This window comes from Scyliorhinus torazame, chromosome 8 (genome assembly GCF_047496885.1).
Source record: "Scyliorhinus torazame isolate Kashiwa2021f chromosome 8, sScyTor2.1, whole genome shotgun sequence".
NCBI classification, from domain to species: domain Eukaryota; kingdom Metazoa; phylum Chordata; class Chondrichthyes; order Carcharhiniformes; family Scyliorhinidae; genus Scyliorhinus; species Scyliorhinus torazame.
In genome coordinates, this window is record NC_092714.1 from 39,154,935 (window position 1) to 39,177,557 (window position 22,623).

The following is a 22,623-nucleotide window of genomic DNA, read 5'->3' on the forward strand; positions in this document are numbered from 1 at the left end:
GATGTTTGGGCAGACATACCTTAACAGGGAATCTTGAGGAACCATTGGCCGTGGTTGGGGCCATAGCTTGTATAAGGATGTGACACGGCATGGGTTGGCTTGGATGGGGCATGGAGAGTGTATGGGGGGGGGATGGAGGAGGGCTGGATGAATGTTTCTTGTTTTATTCTTTATTTTTACACTTTTGATACAGTGCCGGGAGCCCAAGGCCTGGCTTTCGGCCAACCTGCCTCCGCACCCTGCAGCCTCCTCAGTTATTCCAGCGTCATCCACCCCGAACTTCTCATCCAGCTCACACATCCCCACGGAGGGTGCTCATTCAAAGGGCCGGTGCAGGCTCCATGTGCCAAATGGCACTGTAGGGATTCTGTGGAATATAAGAGCAAACTAGCAAGAAATATGGGGCGGTATTCTCCCCCCCATGCCGGGGGGGGAGAATCGCCCGGGCGCCGCGCGAGTCCCGCCACGCTGTCCCGACACCCGCACGCGATTCTCCCCCCCCCCCCCCAAACCGGCGCGGTGCGAATCTCGGCTGGCCGCTGGGAGAATCGCCGCTTGCCGTTGGTAATGGGCGAACGGCGATTCTCCGGATGGGCCGAGCATCCTGCCCAACACGACAGGTTCCTGCCGGAGGCGCCATCCACACCTGGTCGCTGCCGGTGGGAACAATGCGGGAACGCTGGGGGAAGGTGGGGGGGGGGCGGCCTGTGGGGGGGCGAGGGGGGTTCCTGCACCGGGGGGGGGGGGGGGGGGAGGGGGCTCAAAAGGGGTCTGGCCCGCGATCAGTGCCCACCGATCGGCGGGCCGGCCTCTCTGAAGGAGGACCTCCTTTCCTCCGCTGCCCCGCAAGATCGATCCGCCATCTTCTTGCGGGGCGGCCGCGGGGAGGACGGCAACCGCGCATGCGCGTGTGACGTCATTTACGCGGCGCCGGTCGCGTCATTTACGTGGCGCCGCTTTTACGCGGCGCCAAGGTCCGGCGCGCGTAAATGACGTCACACGCGCATGACGTCACAAGCTATTCCCTTCCATCCACTCCCATGGTCCTTTATAGCCCCTATGCCAAAATGACGCGGCGCTGCTCCTAGCCCCCCGGGGACGAGAGAATAGGGGGCTAGGAACGGCCTCCGACGCCGGAGTGAAACGCTCCAGTTTTCACTCCGGCGTCGGGACTTAGTCTCCCGATGGGAGAATTGCGCCCATGATTTTTCTATTTGTTCATGGGATGTTCGCATTGCTGGCCAGGTCAACATTTATTATTCATCCCTAATTGTCCTTGTGAAGGTGGTGGCAAGCTGCCTCGTTTAACTGCTGTGGTGTTATTGAAGGAGTTGTCAGATTTTTATTTAGTGACAGTGAAGGAGCGTTGATGTATTTCCAACTAAGGATGGTTATGTTTAATGTGTAAACTTCAGCGACTAAGTAATCTGTCCCTTAGGGGTAGAGACAGGAGAAATTATAATGAGGCAATAAGGAAATGGCAGAGATATCTTCTTTCTTCATAGTAGAAGACATAAAGGCAGTGGAAATTATGGATGACCAGGGGTCTACCAGGACCAGGGTGGCATGGTGGCACAGTGGTTAGCACTGCTGCCGCACAGCACCAGGGACCCAGTTTTGATTCCAACCTTGGGTGACTGTCAGTGCTGAGTTTGCACATTCTCCCTGTGTCTGCGTGGGTTTCCTCCGGGTGCTCCAGCTTCCTCCCACACTCCATAGATGTGCAGGTTAGGTGGATTGGCCATGCTAAATTGCCCCAAGTGTCCAAAGGTTGGATGGGGTTACGGGGATAGGGAGGGGATTGGGCTTAGGTAGGGTGCTCTTTCGAAGGGTCGGTGCAGATTTAAAGGGCTGAATGGCCTCCTTCTGCACTGTAGGGGTTCTATGATATTGCGACTGCGAAACTTGAAGTTGACCATTAGTAATGAAAAAGTACTTGAGAATTAATGGAATTAAAATCTGAAAAATGATTTGGACCTGATGGCCCACAGCTGGGGTTTTAAAAGAGGTGGAGGCATGTCATTGATGCACTGATCTTGATCTTTTCAAATTCCTTCGATTCACAGCAGACTCTGTGGGCTAGAAGCTGGAAGATGTAACCTTCCTGACCAAGAAAGAAGGGAAAAGGACAAAGGAAAATATTGACCAGGTAGCCTGACATCAGTGGCGGAATTCTCCCCCAACGGCGCGATGTCCGCCGACTGGCGCCAAAAACGGCACCAATCAGACGGGCATCGCGCCGGCCCAAAGGTGCGGAATGCTCCGCATCTTTGGCGGCCTAGCCCCAACATTGAGGGGCTAGGCCGACGCCGGAGGGATTTCCGCCCCGCCAGCTGGCGGAAATGGCGTTTGTTGCCCCGCCAGCTGGCGCGGAAATGCGGTGCATGCGCGGGAGGGTCAGCGGCCGCTGAAAGTTTCCCGCGCATGCGCAGTGGGGAGAGTCTCTTCCGCCTCCGCCATGGTGGAGGCCGTAGCGGAGGCGGAAGGGAACGAGTGCCCCCACGGCACAGGCCCGCCCGCGGATCGGTGGGCCCCGATCGCGGGCCAGGCCACCGTGGGGGCACCCCCCGGGGTCAGATCGCCCCGCGCCCCCCCCAGGACCCCGGAGCCCGCCCACGCCGCCTAGTCCCGCCGGTAAATACCAGGTTTGATTTACGCTAGCGGGACAGGCAATTTCTGGGCGGGAGTTCGGCCCATCCGGGCCGGAGAATTGAACGGGGGGGTCCCGCCAACCGGCGCGGCCCGATTCCCGCCCCCGCCCAATCTCCGGTACCGGAGACTTCGGCGGGGGCGGGATTCACGGCGGCCAACGGCCATTCTCCGACCCGGCGGGGGGTCGGAGAATGACGCCCCAGGAGTAGAATCCTGCCACTGTAGTATTTTATTGGCGTTGGGTTCGAGCACATGATGTGGGAAGCTCAACAGCTTTAGCTACCTCAGCTGATATCGAGGAAGAGGGCGAGAGTTCCTTTACAGGTGTTCTGAGCCCTTCGGAGGCACCACCCCCTCTCGCTCCCACCGCCAAATGTCATTCTCCCAGCCTCAAACCTTTCTTCCGACCTCTTGAAACTAGCCCCGACTTAGGTGGGCTCCTCAGTGTGATGGGGACTGTCGTAATATCCACGCATGTATAGAATGAAGTGCAGACAGGCAGTGATTGACACACAGGATGACCAGTAAACACGCAGCATAATGCAGCCAATCACCAGACAGGACACCACCACTATAAAGCCAGAGGGCACTAGGTTTCCCGCTCTCTCGGGACCCAGCCACTGAGACGGTCAGAGTCCACGAGCTAGCACAGTGCAAACACCATGCGGTAGCTAGTAAGTCTGGTCAGGCTACTACAAGGTCTCCAGTCAGTTTAGTATAGTTTCGACCCACAGTTAAATATGTATGTTAGTTCTATCGTTCAATAAAACAGTGTTGGATCTTCTACAGTGTTAGAGGTCGGTTTCTCGCATCGCTGCATCGAGTGCAGTCCACACCGAACCGACCTGCCTAACACATCAGGGACTGCCTGTAATCCCAACAATATCCACAGCTCTCACTAGAGCTGAAGGGACTACAGAACTTTCAAACAAGTTAGATTTCTGGATTGGGGATGGGACTGTTTAGCCAGGAAGGGGGACGGTGGGGACTGCAACACCCAGCAAAATGCATCCTACAGAAAAGTTGCAGCACAGAAGGTGGCTCATTGAGTCTGTGCCAGCTATCCAACCTTAACCTACTTTCCGGCGTTTGGTCCGCAGCCCTGCAGGTTACAGCCCTTTTAAGTTAAAATAAAAATAATTTACGGGATGTGGGCGTCGCTGGTTAGGCCAGCATTTTTTGCCCATCCCCTAGTTGCCCTTCAGAAGGCGGTGGTGAGTTGCCTTCTTGAACTGCTGCTGTCCACGTGGTGTAACTACACCCAGACTGTTGTTGGGGAGTGTGTTCCAGGATTTTGACCCAGCGACATGAAGGAATATATTTCTAAGTCTGAGTGATGAGCTCCATATGGTGGGGTTCCCAGATATCTGCTGCTCTTGTCCTTCTAGATGGTAGTCGCGTGGGTTTGGAAGTTGCTGTCTATGAACCTTGGCGAGTTCCTGCGTGCATCTTGTCGATGGTACACATGGCTGCCACTGTTCGTTGGCGGTGGAGGGTTTGAATGTTTGTGGAAAGGGGAACAATCAAGCGGGCTGCTTTGTCCTGGATGGTGTTGAGTGTTGTTGGAGCCGCACTCAACCAGGCAAGTGGAGAGTATTCTATTACACTCCTGAACTTGTGCCTTGTAGATGGTGGACAGGCTTTGGGGGGAGGAGGGGTCAGGAGGTGAGTTACTCACCTTAGGATTCTTAGCCTTTGACCTGCTCTGATAGCCACAGTATTAATATGACTATTCCAGTTCAATTTCTGACCAATGGTAACCGGAGGATGTTGATTGTGGGGTATTTGGCAATGGTATTGCCATTGAATGTCAAGAGGTAAAAGCAGACTTCCGGTGACAGCGGGCGGGAGGCGGCCGCACAATGGAGGGCTCTCGGTCGGCAATGGCATTTTCGGGGCTTTAAGCCCGGTCCCAGGGTCCGCGGAGGCGGCAGAAGAAGGGAGAAGGCACGGAGGAGGCACAGTGAAGACACAGGAGGAAAAAAGGAACAAAGAAAAATGTCGAGGGTGAGCAAAAAAACGGCCGGAAAAAAAACAGCTGGAGGTCCGTCGGGGAGTGGAAAGGTCACCGCGGGGTCACCAGGAAAAATGGAGGCTGGAGCACCAGGGAAGGCCGCACTGCTTACGACTGAAGAAATAACTAAGGTGATGGCTGCGGAATTTGAAAAGCAGTTGGCGCAGATTGCGAAATGCATGGAGACGGTGAGGAAGGAGATGAGGGAGGTTTTGAGTGTGCTGGTGGAGGAGGCGGTTTCCCTGGTGAGGACGGAGATGGCGAGCGCAGTGGCGGAGGTGCGAGAGCAAGGGGAGGCGCTGAAGGAAGTGGAGGAGACGTTATTGCAGCACGGTGATCAACTTGCCTCGATGGGGAAAGAGATGCGGAAGGTGATGGATACTGACAAGGATCTGCGAGGAAAAATGGAAGACCTGGAAAACAGATCCAGGTGACAGAATTTGAGGATTGTGGGGCTGCCCGAAGGAGTTGAAGGACCGAAGCTGACTGAGTATTTTGCCGCGATGCTGGCAAAATTATTGGGGGAGGGGGAGGATCCCTCCCGATATGAACTGGATCGGGCTCATCGGTCGTGGAGGCCTGTACCAAAGGCGAGTGAGCCGCCAAGGGCAGTGACTCTGTGCTTCTGCAGGTACAGGGTGAAGGAGAAGGTCCTGAGCTGGGCCAAGCAGAAGCGGGTGGTGCAGTGGGCTGGAGCTGGTATACGTGTATACCAGGACTTTACGGTGGAGCCGGCAAGGAGGCGGGCTGCCTTCAACCGGGTGAAGAGGGCACTGTACATTAGCAAGGTGCGGTGCGGCATTGTATATCCAGCGAAGCTGAGGGTGACTTACAAGCTCAGGGACTTTTATTTTGGAACGGCGGACGCAGCGGAGGAGTTTGCAAAAGCAGAAGGACTGTGGCAGAACTGACAAATTGAGGAATGGCCATGTGCCGATGTAACCTCATGACTGTATTTTCTTCTTTTTTGTATCACTGCGCGCAGGTGTAGAGATTAAAGGAACCAAGGTGGTATATATTTGGACAAGGGAAGGGACGGGACTTTCACTCGAAATGAGAGTTCTTTGGGGTGTAGGTGGATAGGCGGGGTTTGTGTGCTAAAAGGGGATCTTTGGGCTTTCCTAGGGCCAGGCAAGTGGAAAAGGGACCCGGGCGGGGGCCTCCACGCTGGCCGGATTAAGTCGGCCAGTGAACGGGAGTGAGGTGGGGGGAGGGGCTGCGGCCATCGGAGCCTGGCAGAACAGGGTCCGAGTGGTCTAGCCGGGGTGGAAAGTTGGGGGGAAGGAACCGAGGTTGGGAGGAGGACTTTTACAAGAGGCAGTGGACAGGAGGAGCTGGAGACCTGCGGCGGGGGTGGTGGGGGGTGGGGGAGAGCGGTGTACGATTAAGGGTGACTACGGGTAATCCCTGATTCCTTTTTGTCATTTGTTTATGTAAACATGCGGGGTGAGGTTTGGGGGTTGGTGGGTAGATGGGATTGTTGTTATTATGGGGACTGACATATCTTGCTGATTATTGTTTATTGTTGATGGATGTAAATGTGGGAGAAAATGTGAAAAAGGAGAATTAAAAAAATAAAAAAATAAAAAAAAAGAGGTAAAAGCAAATTACTGCGGATGCTGGAATCTGAAACCAAAAAGAAAATGCTGGAAAATTTCAGCAGGTCTGGCAGCATCTGTAGGGAGAGAAAAGAGCTAACGTTTCGAGTCCAGATGACACTATTACTTGCGGTTTGGTATGCAAGTAGTCCTGTGTTGTAGTTTCACCAGGTTGACACCTAGTGTTACTCCTGGCATGCTCTCCTGCACGCCTTATTGAACCAGGGTTGATCCCCTGGCTTGGTGGTAATGGTAGAGTGGGAGATATGCCAGGCCATGAGGTTGCAGATTGTGGTTGAGGACAATTCTGCTGCTGCTGATGGCCCACATGGATGCCTAGTCTTTAATCTTGAGTTGCTGGATCTGTTCAAAGTCTATCTCATTTAGCATGGTGGTAGTGCCACAATGGAGGGTACCCTCAATGTGAAGTCCATATCCAAGTATTTTTTAAATGGAATGAAGCTTTCTGACCCCCGCCTCCCCCAACACCCACCCACCCCCTGCTCAATACCCTCTGGGTGAAAACATTTCTCCTCAATTCCCTTCTAATATTTCTGCTAGTTACCTTAAAATCCATATCTATGCTCCTTGTTATTTGTTTGTTGGGGGAAATAAGCCTTTCCAACCAACTCTGTCGAGGTGCCTCATAATTCTAACGCCTGTAAATCTCCTTTCAGTCTCTGTTTCAAAGTTAACAGCTCCAGTCTATCCGATTGCTTCTTCGGTTAGGACTGATATGAGAATTGTCTTCATTCAGAGAGTTGTGAATCTTTGGAATTCTTACTCCCAAGGCTATGGATGCTCAACCGTTGAGTATATTCAAGACTGCACCAAGTGGGATTTGGCGATAGGAGAGAGTGGAGTTGATGTAGACGATTAGCCAAGACCCTATCAAATTGGCGGAGCATGTTTAAGGGGCCATAGTGCCTACGCTTACTTCTCATGTTTTCATCCATTTTGTGCACAGAAAAGTCCCACTAAAAGCAAATGGAAATTATTTCTAAATAATATGTTTATGACATTGTTGGGTCAGCAATAAAGCTTGGCTGAGACACAGATAAGCTACTATTTTTAGTTCCGGGGGTGGGGTGGGGGTGGGGGGGGACAGGGAAAGCTCCCTGATTAGAGGATGGAGTTGGGGAGTTGGGCCTGCCGCATCCCGGATGCCTATTGGAGGCTGCGCAGTGGTTGCCGAGTGTTGAGTTGAGCTGTTTAAAAAGCCAGTCCTGGTTTTCCGGGACTTCATCTCAGTTGTGCTGTTAAATATTAAGCACTCTAGCCCACACCCCTCAAAAGCCTCCACTCATTCTGCATGCCCTTTCCATGCCAACGTATGCCACTCCATCCTCCCCGCCATGCCAACACATGTCCCCATCCGGCGGAGAGCTGACTGTATTAGCGTAAATATTTAATTGGACAAATAGAAGAAAATAGTGATACCGTTATCCATTGTAGTTTCACAGACAATTGAACTAGGATAAGTCTTTCTCGCAGCCAAAACAGGTTCAACTTTCAGGCAGTAGGTTGTCCAAGGTTTAAGATTTATGAGCGTTTTAATCTTCTGATTAGTGTTAACACTCTCGGTCTGTGGAATTCAAAAGGTCCATCAAATAGGTACAGGAACCAAATAGCAGGAGCAAGACAGATAAAGGGAAACATATTAAATGGAAGCATTATGAAGTGAATACTGTCAATATTTTCATAAAATTACTTGTAGAATCACACAACAGACATATATTTTCTCAAAATACTTCCCTGACACTGCAAATGAATTAATGGAAATTAGTGTTTCATTGGGATGACCAGTTTAATAAATATTGTTGAAAAGTGAAACTTGTTGCCGAAGTTTTTCATCTTGCACTCATCAGGTCAAAAGCAAGAATGCCAAATTTCCAACAATCATGGCAATTGTTGTTTGGTGGCAAGTGGACTCTATTTAACCAATGCATTTCTGCTGTAACCTGCCCAGATCCTATTGGGTGGAGACAATTGGTTACCCCTTGAATTTTGGGAAATGTGAGCACCCCCGATAAGGGGGAAGGGCAATCGCTAACCTTTTGGCTGTAGGAATATAGCTGGCCAGTTTGGTACCACCTAGAGAGAGAACCGGGTGCTGCATAAATATTGTGGTAAATAAAAGGTACTTTCTGTTTGGCTCAACAAACTCGTGCTGGATTCTTTGTGGCTCTCACAAAAGTTTCCATGGAGAAAGCACTGAGACCTATAGGTTCCCCAAGCTCCTGGGTAGTTCAAAAAAATTCAGAAGGCTTGAACATATTCCTTTTATTTGCAGAGAACATATGTTTCTTTTAATAAGTGAAAATGGGTGGCAAAGTAGCACAGCGGTTGGCACTGTTTCTTCACAGCTCCATGGTCTCAGGTTCGATTCCTGCTTGGGTCACTGTCTGTGCGGAGTCTGCACATTCTCCCTGTGTCTGCGTGGGTTTCCACCGAGTGCTTCGGTTTCCTCCCACTGTCCAAAAATGTGCAGGTTAGGTGGCTTGACCATGCTAAATTGGCCTTAGTGTCCAAAAAGGTTGGGTGGGGTTACGGGGATGGGGTGGAGGTGTGAGCTTAAGTAGGGAGCTCATTCCAAGGGATGGTGCCAACTCGATGGGCCGACTGGCCTCCCTCTGCACTGTAAATTCTATGAAATGAGCCATGTTACAAGTTTGATCGGTTATCTTAAATTGATTGTTAGTGTAGCTATTAGTGCACTCAGGGTTGTTCAGCAAGTGCTGCCCAATCACAGAATCACATCTAATAGGAGGCGTTTATTTTTGGGATTTGCAAGCATGAGCTGGTCGTGTACAATCTGCACTCCACCTATTATGAACAATTCAAGGAAGGTACTGTTTGATTGCTGGGACATACGGCCTGCTTACCTGGCACCACCTTAACACTGAAGTTCATATACAATTACTGGGATTTTCCAGGTCCAGTACAATGGCTACCATCATAGCAGGTGCAGTGAGACAGCCAAAAGTCCATTGACTTTGGCGGGACTGGAGGATTCTGCGGGTGGCAGGGCTGGAAAACTCTGCCTGAGGTACAGAAGGCTGAATGTCTTTTTTGTCTTACGGTAACATCTTGTTTGTGGAAAATACCACTCATATAGCCACTGCTGCGTAGTAGCAATGTGAAATGATCTGCTGAACCTATTGAAAGATTTAAAAATACTTTGCCTCTGCAGGGTCATTTGAGGCAGACTGGGTACTTTTCAGGTCTGAAAGTGGCAGCCTTTGCCCCATTTGTGAGTTTGGGTGATATGCGATGGATAGTGATCTGATCAAGATAGCCACTGACCCTCAGGATAGCAGATTAAGGAAACAAGAGGGAAACAGGATGTGAAAATTCAGCCCAAAGTACACAAAAGCAAGGAAGTCATGGTGACTCTTTATAAAACACAGGTTCAACCTCAAGTGGAGTATTCTGCCCAATTTTGGGCACCGTACTTTTGGAAGAATATGAAGGCATTAGCAATAGGTCAGAAGAGATTTAAGAGAGAATGATTCCAGAGATGAGGGACTTCATTCCTGCTACAATCAGTCATTAATGTTGGTGGACAATTAAACAGTTAACCAGAGGAGGACGTTCCACAAATACCCCCATCTTCAATGATAGGGGCTCCCAGAACATAAATCCAAAGACAAAGCTGAAGCTTGTGCAAGCATATTCAGCCAGAAGTGCTGAGTTTTGGCCTTCCCCCGAGGTCCCTAGCATTAAGGATGCCATTCTTCAGCCAAATCTATTCAGTCCATGTGATATAAAGAAATGGTTGAGGTGACTGGATACAGTAAAGGCTATGGGCGACATCAACATTGTGGCTGAAGTATTGAAACCTTGTGCTCTACAATTAGCTGCACCCCTAGTAAGCTGTTCCAGCACTAACAACACTGGTATCTTCCGTGCAATGTAAATTGCCCAGGTATATCCTGCATACAAAAAGCAGGACAAATTCAAAATTGCGAATGACAACCCCATCAGTTTACTGCCCCATCAATTATCAGCAAGGTGTCATCACCAGTCCTATTAAGGAATTTCCTTAGCAATAACCTGCGCACTGATGTTCATGTTGTGTTCCTCCAAGAGCATTCAGCTTGAGACCGCATTATGACCTTGGTCCAAACATTGACCAAAGAACTGAATTCCAGAGGTTAGGTAAGAGGGACTGCCCTTCACATCAAAGCAGCATTTGACCAGGTGTGGTATCAAGGAGCCCGAGCGAAACTGAAGTCAATGGGAATCAGGGGAAAACTTTCCACTGGTTCGAATCATGCCTAGCATAAAAGAAGATGGTCATAGTTTTTGCAGGTCCGCTCTCTCAAACCCAGAACATTGCTAAAGGAGTTCCCCAGGGTAATATCCTTGGCCAGCTATCTTCAGCTGCTTTATCAGTGACTTTCCCTTCTACCCAAGATCAGAACCAGATGGAGCATCTCTGACAAAGGAGAATCCAATCATCTCCCTTTAAAATCATTGGCATGATTGTCTCTGAATCCCCGACCATCAACCAGAAACTGAATTGGATCGGCTGTATAAATATTGTGGCTATAAGGTGACCATCCAAAAAGGCACTAGTCCGGAGTGTAATGGAGTATACTTAGCTGAGGATTGTAGCTCCAATAACATTCAAGACGTTGAATGCTATCAGATCAAATCAGCTTGCCTGATCAGCAACACACCCACCATTTTGATCACTCATTCCCTCCACCACTGGCGCACAGTTGTAGTAATGTGTATCATCGACAAGATGCACTACAGCAACCCACCAACAATCCTTCAATAACATTTTACAAACCTATAACCCTACCACCTAGAAGGGCAGTAACACATGGTAACTCCACCACCTACACGTTCCCCTCCAGGTGACACACGATCCCGAGTTAGACCTTTATCAGCATTCCTTCACTGTCGCTGGGCAGAAAACAAGTAAATTCCTTCCTAGTACCACTGTGGGCACGCCTACATCACACACTGTGGTGTTAAACACCACCTTCTCAAGGGAAATTAGGGATGCCAATAAATACCAACTTTTCCAGCAACATTCACATCCCCTGAATGAATAACAAAGTTACATGGAGAAATTGGAGAAGCTGGACTGTTCTTCGAAGGGAAGGTTGAGATAAGATTTGATAGCGGTGTTTAAACTCCTGAGGGCTTTGGGAAGAATAGATAGGGAGAAACTGTTCCCATTGGTAGAAAGGTCAAGAACGAGAGGACACTGATTTAGGGATGAATGGCAAAAGAACCAGAGGCGACATGAGGATAAACCTTTTCATGAAGTGAGTGGTTAGGATCCGGAACGAGTTGCCTGCTCGTGTGATGAAGGGAAATTTAATTGTGGCCTTCAAAAGGGAACGGGATAGTTATCTGCAGAGAATAAAATTGCAAGGCTATGGATAAAGATCAGGGGAGTGGAACCAGCTGAGTTGTTCTGGATGATAGCCAGCATGAACACAATGGTCCGAATGGCCTCCTTCTTTGCTGTAATCATTCTGATTCTATGAAATAGACTAGTAATGGTTTGCAATCATTAGTTGAACCGGGCTTTAAATTCAGGTAACTATTGTGGTCTGTAATATTATGCCTTATAGGAAAATTGTTCTAGTAAGGCCGACACAACATTGATGAAAATGGTTTTAAAAACCTGCAGGAAAATGATATTATTTAACATTATGAATTAGTGATTATTTATCTCTTATACAATTGTAATTGACTACAAAATGATTTTTGGAATGTTGGGCAGATTGTGCACACTTGTCAATATTGACACTTCAGCTGAGCTGGAACCTAATACAATCCATCAGACTACTTTCATAACTTTCTAGTTCAACAGAATTAAAATTACAAGGAAGCTTGTTCCTTTTAAACTAGTGAAAAAATATATTTATCTCTTTTTTCAGTCCTGCGAAATTTACCTTCTTTTCTTCTCCAACTTTCCAGTAGGACACCTTGTATGCCAAGTCTGGAAAGTAGTCACCCATAGATGTATTATCATTCTCATTAACAGGCTCAGAGATACCGATATCCAACATATCCAACCTTGGCTTCACAACCACTTTTAAAGGAGGTCCAATTTCAGCTGTATCACAAAAACACGTTGCGTTTGTGGCACTCTTAGAAAATCATGACAAATACTTAATTTCAGTGTGGAATATGATAAGTGACAAACAATCCTACTGTCTTTATGTGGTTCAAACCCCTCAATAACGGTCCATTCAGATGTCTCGTTCTCATACTCAGCCCTTACACGGAGGCAATAACCGACCATGATTCCTAGTACATTTGACAAGTCACATTCTGTGATTCTGATGCTCCTGCAACCTTTCTCAAAAGGTTTGTGTTTCTTATACTGCATATCATAGAAACTGAAAAGGAAATAGATAATTAAGTTAGTCATCTGTCACTGGACTAGTAATCCAGAGACCCAGTTCGAAACCCACCAGATGGCGAAATTTGAATTCAGTAAAAATCTGGAATTAAAAGTCTAATGATGATCATGAAACCATTTTCGATTGTCATAAAAATCCATCTGGCTCATTAATGTCCTTTAGGGAAGGAAATCTGCCATCCTTACTTGGTCTGGCCTACATGCCCAGATCCACACAACAATGTAGTTAATTAGTAGTACAGTGGTTAGCACAGTTGCTTCACAGCTCCAGGGCCCCATATTCGATTCCCGGTTTGGGTCAGTCTGTGCGGAGTCTGCTCGTTCTCCCCGTGTCTGTGTGGGTTTGCTCCGGTTTTCTCCCACAGTCCAAAGACGTGCAGGTTAGGTGGATTGGCCATGCTTAATTACCCTTAGGATAGGTGGGGTTACAGGGATAGGGTGGAGGTGTGGGCTTAAGTGGGGTGCTCTTTCCAAGAGCTGGCACAGACTCGATGGGCCGAATGGCCTCCTTCTGCACTGTAAATTCTATGATTCTATAAATTCTTAAATACCCTCTGAAATGACCTAGCAAGCCACATAGTTCAAGGGCAATTAGTGATGGGCAATAACTACTGGCCCGACTTCCGGTTGCGGCGATGCGGAGCTAAGCCGCACATTTCGGCAGCTCCCGCTATAATGGACTTTTGGGCTCTCCAGAGGAGCCCCAACGGAAATTTTTGATTGAATCCCGTGTGGGAAGGTGAAGTAAGGTCCCCTTTACGTTGTATGGCGGGGATTTACGGTGGAACGTCGGAGAGAGGTTATGGAGCAGCGGCAAAAACGAGGGGGAAAAAACAAGATGGCGGAGGACGGAGATCGAGCAGCGTGGGGGCCGGATCAGCAGGAGCTCCTCAGGTGCTGCGTGGAGGAGCTTAGAAAGGAGGTGCTGGCGCCAATGCTGTTGGCGATCGAGGGGCTGAAGGAGACCCAGAAGGCCCAGGCGGTGGAGCTCCGTGAGGTGAGGGATAAAACTAATGAGAACGAGGACGAGATCCTGGGCCTGGCGGTAAAGATGGAGGCGCACGAGGCGGTGCAGAGGAGGTGGGCCGAGAGACTCGAGGTCCTGGAGAACAGGTCGAGGAGGAAGAATCTCCGGATTCTGGGTCTCCCCGAAGGAGTGGAGGGGGCTGATGCCGGGGCATACGTGAGTACGATGCTCCATTCGCTGATGGGTGCGGAGGTCTCTCCGAGCCCCCTGGAGCTAGAAGGGGCTTACCGGGTCCTGGCGAGGAGACCCAAGGCTGATGAGCCGCCAAGGGCGATAGTGGCGAGGTTCCATCGCTTCGCGGACAAAGAAAGTATCCTGAGATGGGCCAAGAAGGTGCGGAGCAGTAGATGGGAGAATGCGGTGATCCGAGTCTAGCAGGACTGGAGTGCGGAGGTGGCAAAGAGGAGAGCTGGCTTCAACCGGGCCAAGGCGGTTGAAGCCAGCTGCACAAAAAAAGAGCCAGGTTTGGAATGCTGCAGCCTGCACGACTGTGGGTCACTTATCAGGACCGACACCACTATTTTGAAACGCCAGAAGAGGCTTGGGCCTTTATCCAAACGGAAAGTTTGGACTCGAACTGAGGGGCTGTGGTTGTGGGAGGGGGATGTTGACTGTATACGGGGTTGTAAATATGGGTAAAGAATGTTTCATGGGTGGGATGATGGATGGGGATGGGGGAAGAGTTCTTGTTATTTTTTTTTTCTTTTGATGAGATAGTGGGGAATGTGGGCGTCGGTACTGGAGGGAGGTGAGACTCGGGGATGGGGGAACTGGAATAAGGCCGCAACAGGAGCTGCGCCACAGGGGGCGGGGCTGGCTCAGGAAAGCTCGGGCTTTTTCCCGCGCTAGGGAGAGGGGGGATGGAGGAATGTAAGGAGGAGGAGAGGTTCCCACACGGGGGAGATCAACGGGAAGGCGGGGGAAGCCGGGATCAGCAGAAGTCAGCTGATTCATGGAAGTAGTATGGGGGGAGCAAAAGAGCTAGATGTGGATCTAGCGGGGGGGGGGGGGAGGGAAGGGGGAGAGGGGGGGACAATAGGGTTGCTGCTGCGCTGGCCGAGGGAGAACTGAAAATGGAAGAGGTGGTCATGCTTCAGGAGACACAACTGAAGGTGGCAGATCAGGTCAGGTTAAGGAAGGGATGGGTAGGACAGGTGTTTCATTCGGGGCTGGATGCGAAGAATAGAGGGGTGGCAATACTGGTGGGGAAGCGGGTGTCGTTTGAGGCCAAGAACATAGTAGCGGACAATGGAGGCCGATACGTGATGGTGAGTGGTAGGTTGCAGGGGACGGAGGTGGTATTGGTAAATGTATACGCCCCGAACTGGGACGATGCTGGATTCATGAAACGGATGCTGGGGCGTATTCCAGACTTGGAGGTAGGGAGCTTGATAATGGGTGGGGATTTCAACACGGTGTTGGACCCAGCATTAGATCGTTCTAGATCGAGGACGGGGAAGAGGCCGGCTGCGGCCAAGGTGCTCAGGGGGTTTATGGATCAGATGGGGGGAGTAGATCCGTGGAGATTTGTCAGGCCTTTGACCAGAGAATTTTCTTTTTTCTCCTATGTACATAAGGCCTACACCTGGATAGATTTTGTTGTTCTGGGCAGGGCATTGATCCCGAAAGTGGAGGGAACGGAGTATTCGGCCATAGCCATTTCAGACCACGCCCCGCATTGGGTGGAGCTAGAGCTGGGGGAGGAGAGGGACCAACACCCGTTGTGGAGGTTGGATGTAGGACTGCTGGCAGACGAGGAAGTGTGTGTGGGAGGGTGCGGGGGTGCATCGAAAGGTACCTGGAGTCCAACGACAACGGGGAGGTGCAGGTGGGAGTAGTATGGGAGGCGCTGAAGACGGTGGTAAGGGGAGAGTTAATCTCCATCAGGGCTCATAGGGAGAGAGAGGGCAGGGAAAGTGAGAGGTTAGTGGGGGAGAGTTTAAGGGTGGACAGGAGATATGCAGAGGCTCCTGATGGGGGACTACTCAGGGAGAGACAAAGTCTCCAGACGGAGTTCGACCTGTTGACCACAGGGAAGGCAGAGGCACAGTGGAGGAAGGCACAGGGGGCGATATATGAATATGGGGAGAAGGCGAGTCAGATGCTGGCACACCAGCTCCGTAAGAGGATGGCAGCGAGGGAAATAGGTGGAGTCAAGGATGGCAGGGGAACTACGGTGCAGAGTGCGGTGAAAGTGAATGAGGCATTCAAGGCCTTTTACGAGCTGCATAGGTCCCAGCCCCCAGGGGGAAAAGAGGGAATGCGACGATTCTTGGACCAACTGAGGTCCCCGAGGGTGGAGGAGCAGGAGGTGGCTGGTTTGGGGCGCCAATTGGGATGGAGGAGCTGGTTAAAGGACTGGGGAGCATGCAGGCAGGGAAGGCCCCGCGGCTGGATGGGTTCCCGGTGGAGTTTTATAGGAAGTATGTAGACCTGTTAGCCCGGTTGCTGGTAAGGACCTTCAATGAAGCAAGGGAGGGGGGGACCCTGCCCCCGGCAATGTCGGAGGCGACGATCTCTTTGATCTTGAAGCGGGATAAGGACCCACTACAATGTGGGTCGTATAGACCGATCTCGCTCCTCAACGTAGATACTAAGTTGCTGGCAAAAATGTTGGCTCGACGATCGAGGACTGTGTCCCAGGGGTGATTCACGAGGACCAAACGGGATTCGTAAAGGGTAGGCAGCTAAATACCAATGTGCGAAGGCTCCTAAATGTGATAATGATGCCATTGGTGGAGGGAGAAGCGGAGATAGTGGCAGCCATGGACGCAGAGAAGGCCTTTGACCGGAGTAGAGTGGGAGTATCTCTGGGAAGTGTTGAGGAGGTTTGGGTTCGGGGGAGGGTTTATTAGTTGGGTTAAGCTCCTGTATAGAGCCCCGGTGGCGAGTGTGGTCACGAACCGGCGGAGGTCGGAGTATTTCCGGCTGTATCGAGGGACGAGGCAGGGGTGCCCCCTGTCCCCTCTGCTGTTTGCATTAGCAATTGAATCTTTGGCCATGGCGTAAAGGGAGTCGGGGAAATGGAAGGGGGTGGTCCAGGGGGAGAGGAACATCGAGTGCCGCTGTACACAGACGACCTGTTGCTGTATGCGGCGGATCCAGTGGAGGGGATGGTTGAGGTCATGCAGATCCTAAGGGAGTTTGGAGACTTCTCGGGCTATAAGCTCAATTTGGAGACTTCTCGGGCTATAAGCTCAATGTGGGAAAGAGTGAGCTCTTTGTGGTGCGTCCGGGGGATCAGGGAAGAGGGATAGATGACCTACCGTTGAGGAGGGCGGAAAGGGGCTTTCGATACTTGGGGATTCAGGTAGCTAGGAGCTGGGGGGCACTGCACAAACTTAATTTGATGCGGCTGGAGGAACAGATGGAGGAGGACTTTAAAAGGTGAGACATGTTGCCGCTCTCACTGGCGGGCAGGGTACAGTCGATTAAAATGGTGGTCCTCCCAAGGTTTCTTTTTGTATTCCAATGCCTCCCGATTGTGATTACCAAGGCCTTCTTTAAGAGGGTAAGCAGGAGCATTATGGGATTTGTGTGGGCGAGCAAGACCCCGAGGGTAAGGAGGGGGTTCCTGGAGCGTAGCAGAGATAGAGGAGGGTTGGCGTTGCCTAATTTGGGTGGCTACTACTGGGCAGACAACGTGGCGATGATCTGTAAGTGGGTGATGGAGGGAGACGGGGCAGCGTGGAAGAGGTTGGAGATGGCGTCCTGCAAAGGAACGAGCCTGGGGACGCTGGTGACGGTACCGCTGCCGCTTTCGCCGACAAGGTACACCACGAGCCCGGTGGTGGCGGCAACGCTAAAGATCTGGGGGCAGTGGAAATGACATAGGGGCGCGATGGGAGCCTCGGTGTGGTCCTCGATCAGGGATAACCATCGGTTTGTCCCAGGAAGGATGGACGGGGGGTTTCAGAGCTGGCATCGGGCAGGGATTAGAAGAATGGGGGACCTGTTTATCGATGGGACGTTTGCGAGCTTAGGGGCACTGGAGGAGAAATTCGGACTACACCCGGGAAACGCTTTCAGGTACATGCAAGTGAGGGCGTTTGTGAGGCGGCAGGTGAGGGAATTCCCGCTGCTCCCGGCACGCGGGATTCAAGACAGGGTGATTTCGGGCGTATGGGTCGGAGAGGGCAAGGTGTCGGCGATATACCAGGAGATGAAAGAAGAGGGGGAGGCTTTGGTAGAGAAGCTGAAAGGTAAATGAGAAGAGGAGCTGGGGGAGGAGATTGAAGAGGGGCTGATGCCCTAAGTAGGGTTAATTCCTCTTCCTCGTGTGCCAGACTCAGCCTGATACAGTTTAAGGTAGTTCACAGAGCACATATGATGGAGGCGAGGCTGAGTAGGTTCTTTGGGGTGGAGGACAGATGTGGGAGGTGCTCAGGAAGCCCGGCGAACCATGTCCATATGTTTCGGTCATGCCCGGCACAGGAGGGGTTCTGGAGGGGAGTTGCGAGAACAGTATCTAAGGTGGTGAAAGTCCGGGTCAAGCCAAGCTGGGGCTAGCACTATTTGGAGTAGCGGACGAGCCGGGAGTGCAGGAGGCGAAAGAGGCCGGCATTCTGGCCTTTGCGTCCCTAGTAGCCCGGCGAAGGATCTTGTTAATGTGGAAGGAGGCGAAGCCCCCCAGCGTGGAAGCCTGGATAAATGATATGGCTGGGTTTATCAAGTTTGAGAGGATAAAGTTTGCCTTGTGAGGGTCTGCGCAGGGGTTCTACAGGCGGTGGAAACCATTCCTAGACTATCTCGCGGAGCGTTAGATGAAGGTCGGACAGCAGCAGCAACCCAGAGGGGGGGAGGAGGGGGGGGGGGGGGGGGGGATATCTTTCTTTGGGGGTGGGGAGGGAGGGAGGGGGAAGGTTTTTTTTTCTGGGGGGCATTTGAGCAAGAAAATACATGAATAATTCGGAAAACTGATATGTACGGGAGGAATCCAACGTACAAGGTTCTGTATCATATTGACTTGCCATGTTCAAGTCTTGCTATGCGAGTTTTCTTTCTTTTGTGTTACGATGGGGGGGGGGGGGGGTTCTGTTTGTATGGTTGAAAATTTTGTTTAAAAATTCTTAATAAACATATTTTAAAAAAAAAATAACTACTGGCCCAACCAGTGATGCCCACATCTCATGACTGAATAATTTAAAGAAATCATCAGGTTACATTGTAGGCGAGTGCCAGTGTTGGCTCAGTTGGATACAATCTTGAGTTAGGAATGGTTGTGGGGTCACATTTCATTCCACATTTAAACACAAAAGTCAAGGCCCTATTGCATTGTCGGAGATGCAAAAGATAGTAGAAATTTTAAACTGTAAATAGCAATTGATTTTAGATTAATTTTAAAACTGTGATAGACTTTTGTTAGTCAAAGTGATTGAGGGAAATGGGGCAAAGGCATTTTGGTATGGAGATACAAGTTAGGTCACAGATCAGCCATGATCACATTAATTGGTAGAAGAGGCTGGAGGCCTCTCTAGTTCCTGCTATTACGAAAAAAAGCAGCCGAATTATCGCATGGTCTATCATCAAATATTTATCCTTCAACCAATATCAGATAGTCAGATTGTCTGATCATTATTACACTGCTGCTTGTGGAAGATTGCCGAGTGCAAATTAGTTGCTGTTTCAAACATTACAATAATGGCTACACTTCAAAAGTGCATTGGATATAAAGCGCATTGAGATGTCCTTTGGCCATGGAAGGCTCTACATAAATGAAAATATTCATTAAAGTTGCAGATGGACATTGCAGCCATTTTACATATTGAGTGGTCTACTTTTTCAGGATTTTCATTTTCACATCTCAGGAAATTAAATATCTAGACAGCAGCCCTTCTCACCAAACAGTGGTTCTATTCACATCGTAGCATCATAGAATTCCGACAACAGAAGGAGGCTATTTGGCCCATCGTGACTGTACCAACCCTCGAAAAGAGCACCTTACATAGGCCGACTCCCCTGCCCTATTCCTGTAACCCCACCTAACCTGCACATGTTTGAACGCTAAAGGGCAATTTAGCATGGCCAATCCACCTTACCTGCACATGTTCGGACTGTGGGAGGAAACCGGAGTACCCGGAGGAAACCCACGCAGACACAGGGAGAAAGTGCAAACTCCACCGTCACCCAAGGCCGGAATCAAACCCGGGTCCTTGGCTCTGTGAGGCAGCAATGCTAACCACTGTGCCACCGTGCCAATTAATAGTAACCTCAGCTGGGAACTCCTGTCAACGCCGTGGCGAGTCTACCATGGAGGGGGGGGGGGGGGGGGAGAAGAGCGCCGTGGCCCAGTAAAAAACCAGATGCCCTTCAGGGGGAGTGAATGATCCTGGCGGTGGGTGGAGTCGGAAAATCCTGCCTGGATGTACACCATAATTTAGTAACAACCTATTCACCTTGTTTCAGTGAATAAGCATAGTGGAAGTTATAGCACTTGCAATTTTTCCTATAGATCAATATCATTGATCTATTGCCGGGACAGCAGGGTAGCACAGTAGTTAGCACTGTTGCTTCACAGTTCCAGGGTCCCAGGTTCAATTGCCAGCTTGGGTCACTGTCTGTGCGGAATCTGCACGTTCTTCCCGTTTCTGCATGGGTTTCCTCCGGGTCTCCGGTTTCCTCCCACAGTCCAAAGATGTGTAGGCTAGATGGATTGGCCATGCTAAATTGTCCTTAGTGTCCAAAAAAAGGTTAGGTGAGGTTACTGGGTTACGGGATAGGGTGGAGGTGTGGGCTTAAGTAGGCTGCTCTTTCCAAGGGCCGGTGCAGACTCGATTGGCCGAATGGCCTCCTTCTGCACTGTAAACTCTCTGATTCGGTGATAAAGTGAATATGCTTTGTGTACAATGGCAAAGCTTGTGACATTTATTCTTTCCACACTCTTGTTACTTTTCGTGTCACAGTTTTATCTTCTCTGTATTGAGCTTCATTGACATGATGACCACTTCACAGAAGAGTAAATGGAGTATTCAGAAAGAATGCAATATTGAATTTCTGAGTTCATTTATTTATGTCCTTCCCTCTCTCTCCAACCTCCTCCAGATCCACAACCCTCCAAGATCTCTGTGCCCCTCCAGTTCTGGCCTGTTGTGCTTCTCTAATGTTCAATGTGCCACGCTTGGCAGCCATCTTTTCAAGGGCCCAAGCTCTGGAATTCCTTCCTTTTCGACACTGCTTAACACCAATCTTTTTGAACAAGCTATCCTAATATCTTTTTGGCAACAAATTTTAGTTGGTAACGCTGCTCTGCCTTAGGACATACTGCAATGTTAAATGCAAGTTGCTGCTGCTTTTGAAGTGCAATCACTGTTGCATTGTAGGGAAAAATAGCAGCTAATTTGCACACAGCAAGATCTCAAAAACAGCATTGTGATAATGTTGCACGGGTCACTGGAAAGAACACCCCTGATCTTCAAATGGAGCAATAAAATCTTTTGCCTCCATCTGAGGGGGGCAGGCGGAGCGCCCGTTTAACATCACATCCAAAAGAGATCACCACTGACAGTGCAGCATCTACTCAGTACTGCACTGAAGCGTCAGCCTAGCCAATGTGGTCAAGCCAATGAACCCCAAACCTTCAAATTCAGAGGTGAAAGTGCTACCGCTGAGACAACGCTGACACTTTAAAAAAAAAAATGTTTTTATTGGTTTTCATAACTTTTATGTGACCTATTTCAGTTTGTACGATTAGTTTACAGGTTTCAGAGCTTTGGGAAGGCAACTAAGTAAGGACTGATGTTACACAACACATAGATTAAATTGCAATAAGAGAACATACAAACAAACAAAGACGGATCACTATACATATTTACAGCTACTTATTTCTCCCCCTTCCGAGGCCGTGGGCCCCATATGTTTTTTCTGTCTCGGTTACCCTTCCTGACACTGGCCCTAGCACGAGTTGTTGCTGCTCTCCCTGACTCTCCGCTTGCCTTTGGGCTCTATCCCCTGCGGTCACGCTGTAGCCACGTAAAATGGCTGATTCCCGATTAATTTGGCCAAAACCCGATTTAAAATGGCTAACCGGAAAGGCTGATGGGAAAAACAGGTAACAAGACACAAACGGACAGCTGCAGGCAGAATATCATATTCGGCTCTGGGGAAGTCGGCCCAGATCGATACTCAGGGCTATTAACAGCCCATCAACCCAGACATCTGCAGTTTAATCGGCTATCCCCGGGAACAATTGCAACATATTAGCAATTGAATACCAGGCCAGACCTGTCGGCGCCTGCAGTGGCCGAAACAAAGGCAGGTGAACGACCACCCCCCGATCGGGGAATCGCCTCGCAATTGGACGTATCGAACCCAGTGATTGGGAACAAGTCCAATCACTTGGGACTCAGGGTCAAGGGCCGCCCCGAGAGGCGGGAAGCCCCTGGGCCCTATAAAGTGAGGGGTCAAGTTCAGATCTCTCTCTCTCTCTCCCTTCTTCGCCTGCTCGAGACCTTCGCAAGAACAGCAACCGGCAACTGTAAGTTTGAATCCAGCGATCGCTATCCGATAAAGACGCCTAGCCATCGACCTGTATCAGCCTTTTGAATCCCGCGGGCCAGATCCGATTGGATAAGCCATTTGTTTCCCTGACCTGGTGGGCTCTTCCTAAAGTTAAGTATTGGCCAGTAGTGATAGGTTTATTATATAGATAGTAGGATTATTGTGTAAACATTACTTGTTGTATATAATAAATGACCGTTGATTTCAATCTTACGAAGCGGTGTGCTGACTTATTAATCATAACTTGAACTTGAACCACGTGGCGGTATCAGAAAGATACCTGGCGACTCATGAGCAAAGGTGACGTAATCAGAGCTAATAAACTAAGGCTAAAAAGAGCAACATAATTGGCGACTCCGCCGGGACCCGACATAGAAGTGGAAAACCACTCCGGGAGAACCCCAACAATTTGAATTAGAATCCAATCGGAAACAAAAACAAA

The 22,623-nt window shown here is 49.9% G+C and overlaps 1 protein-coding gene across 1 annotated transcript in view; it reads right to left on the bottom strand.

The window, feature by feature from the left end:
• LOC140427770 (interleukin-10 receptor subunit beta-like) overlaps positions 1-22,623 on the bottom strand; it is a 49,687-nt gene that overhangs the window by 12,603 nt on the left and 14,461 nt on the right. Inside the window, exons 3-5 of the mRNA XM_072513406.1 lie at positions 12,448-12,635; positions 12,186-12,349; positions 7,705-7,849 (exon numbers count right to left, since the gene is read on the bottom strand). Of these exons, the coding sequence (XP_072369507.1) occupies positions 7,705-7,849; positions 12,186-12,349; positions 12,448-12,635 (497 nt within the window). The remainder of the gene's footprint in view (positions 1-7,704; positions 7,850-12,185; positions 12,350-12,447; positions 12,636-22,623) is intronic.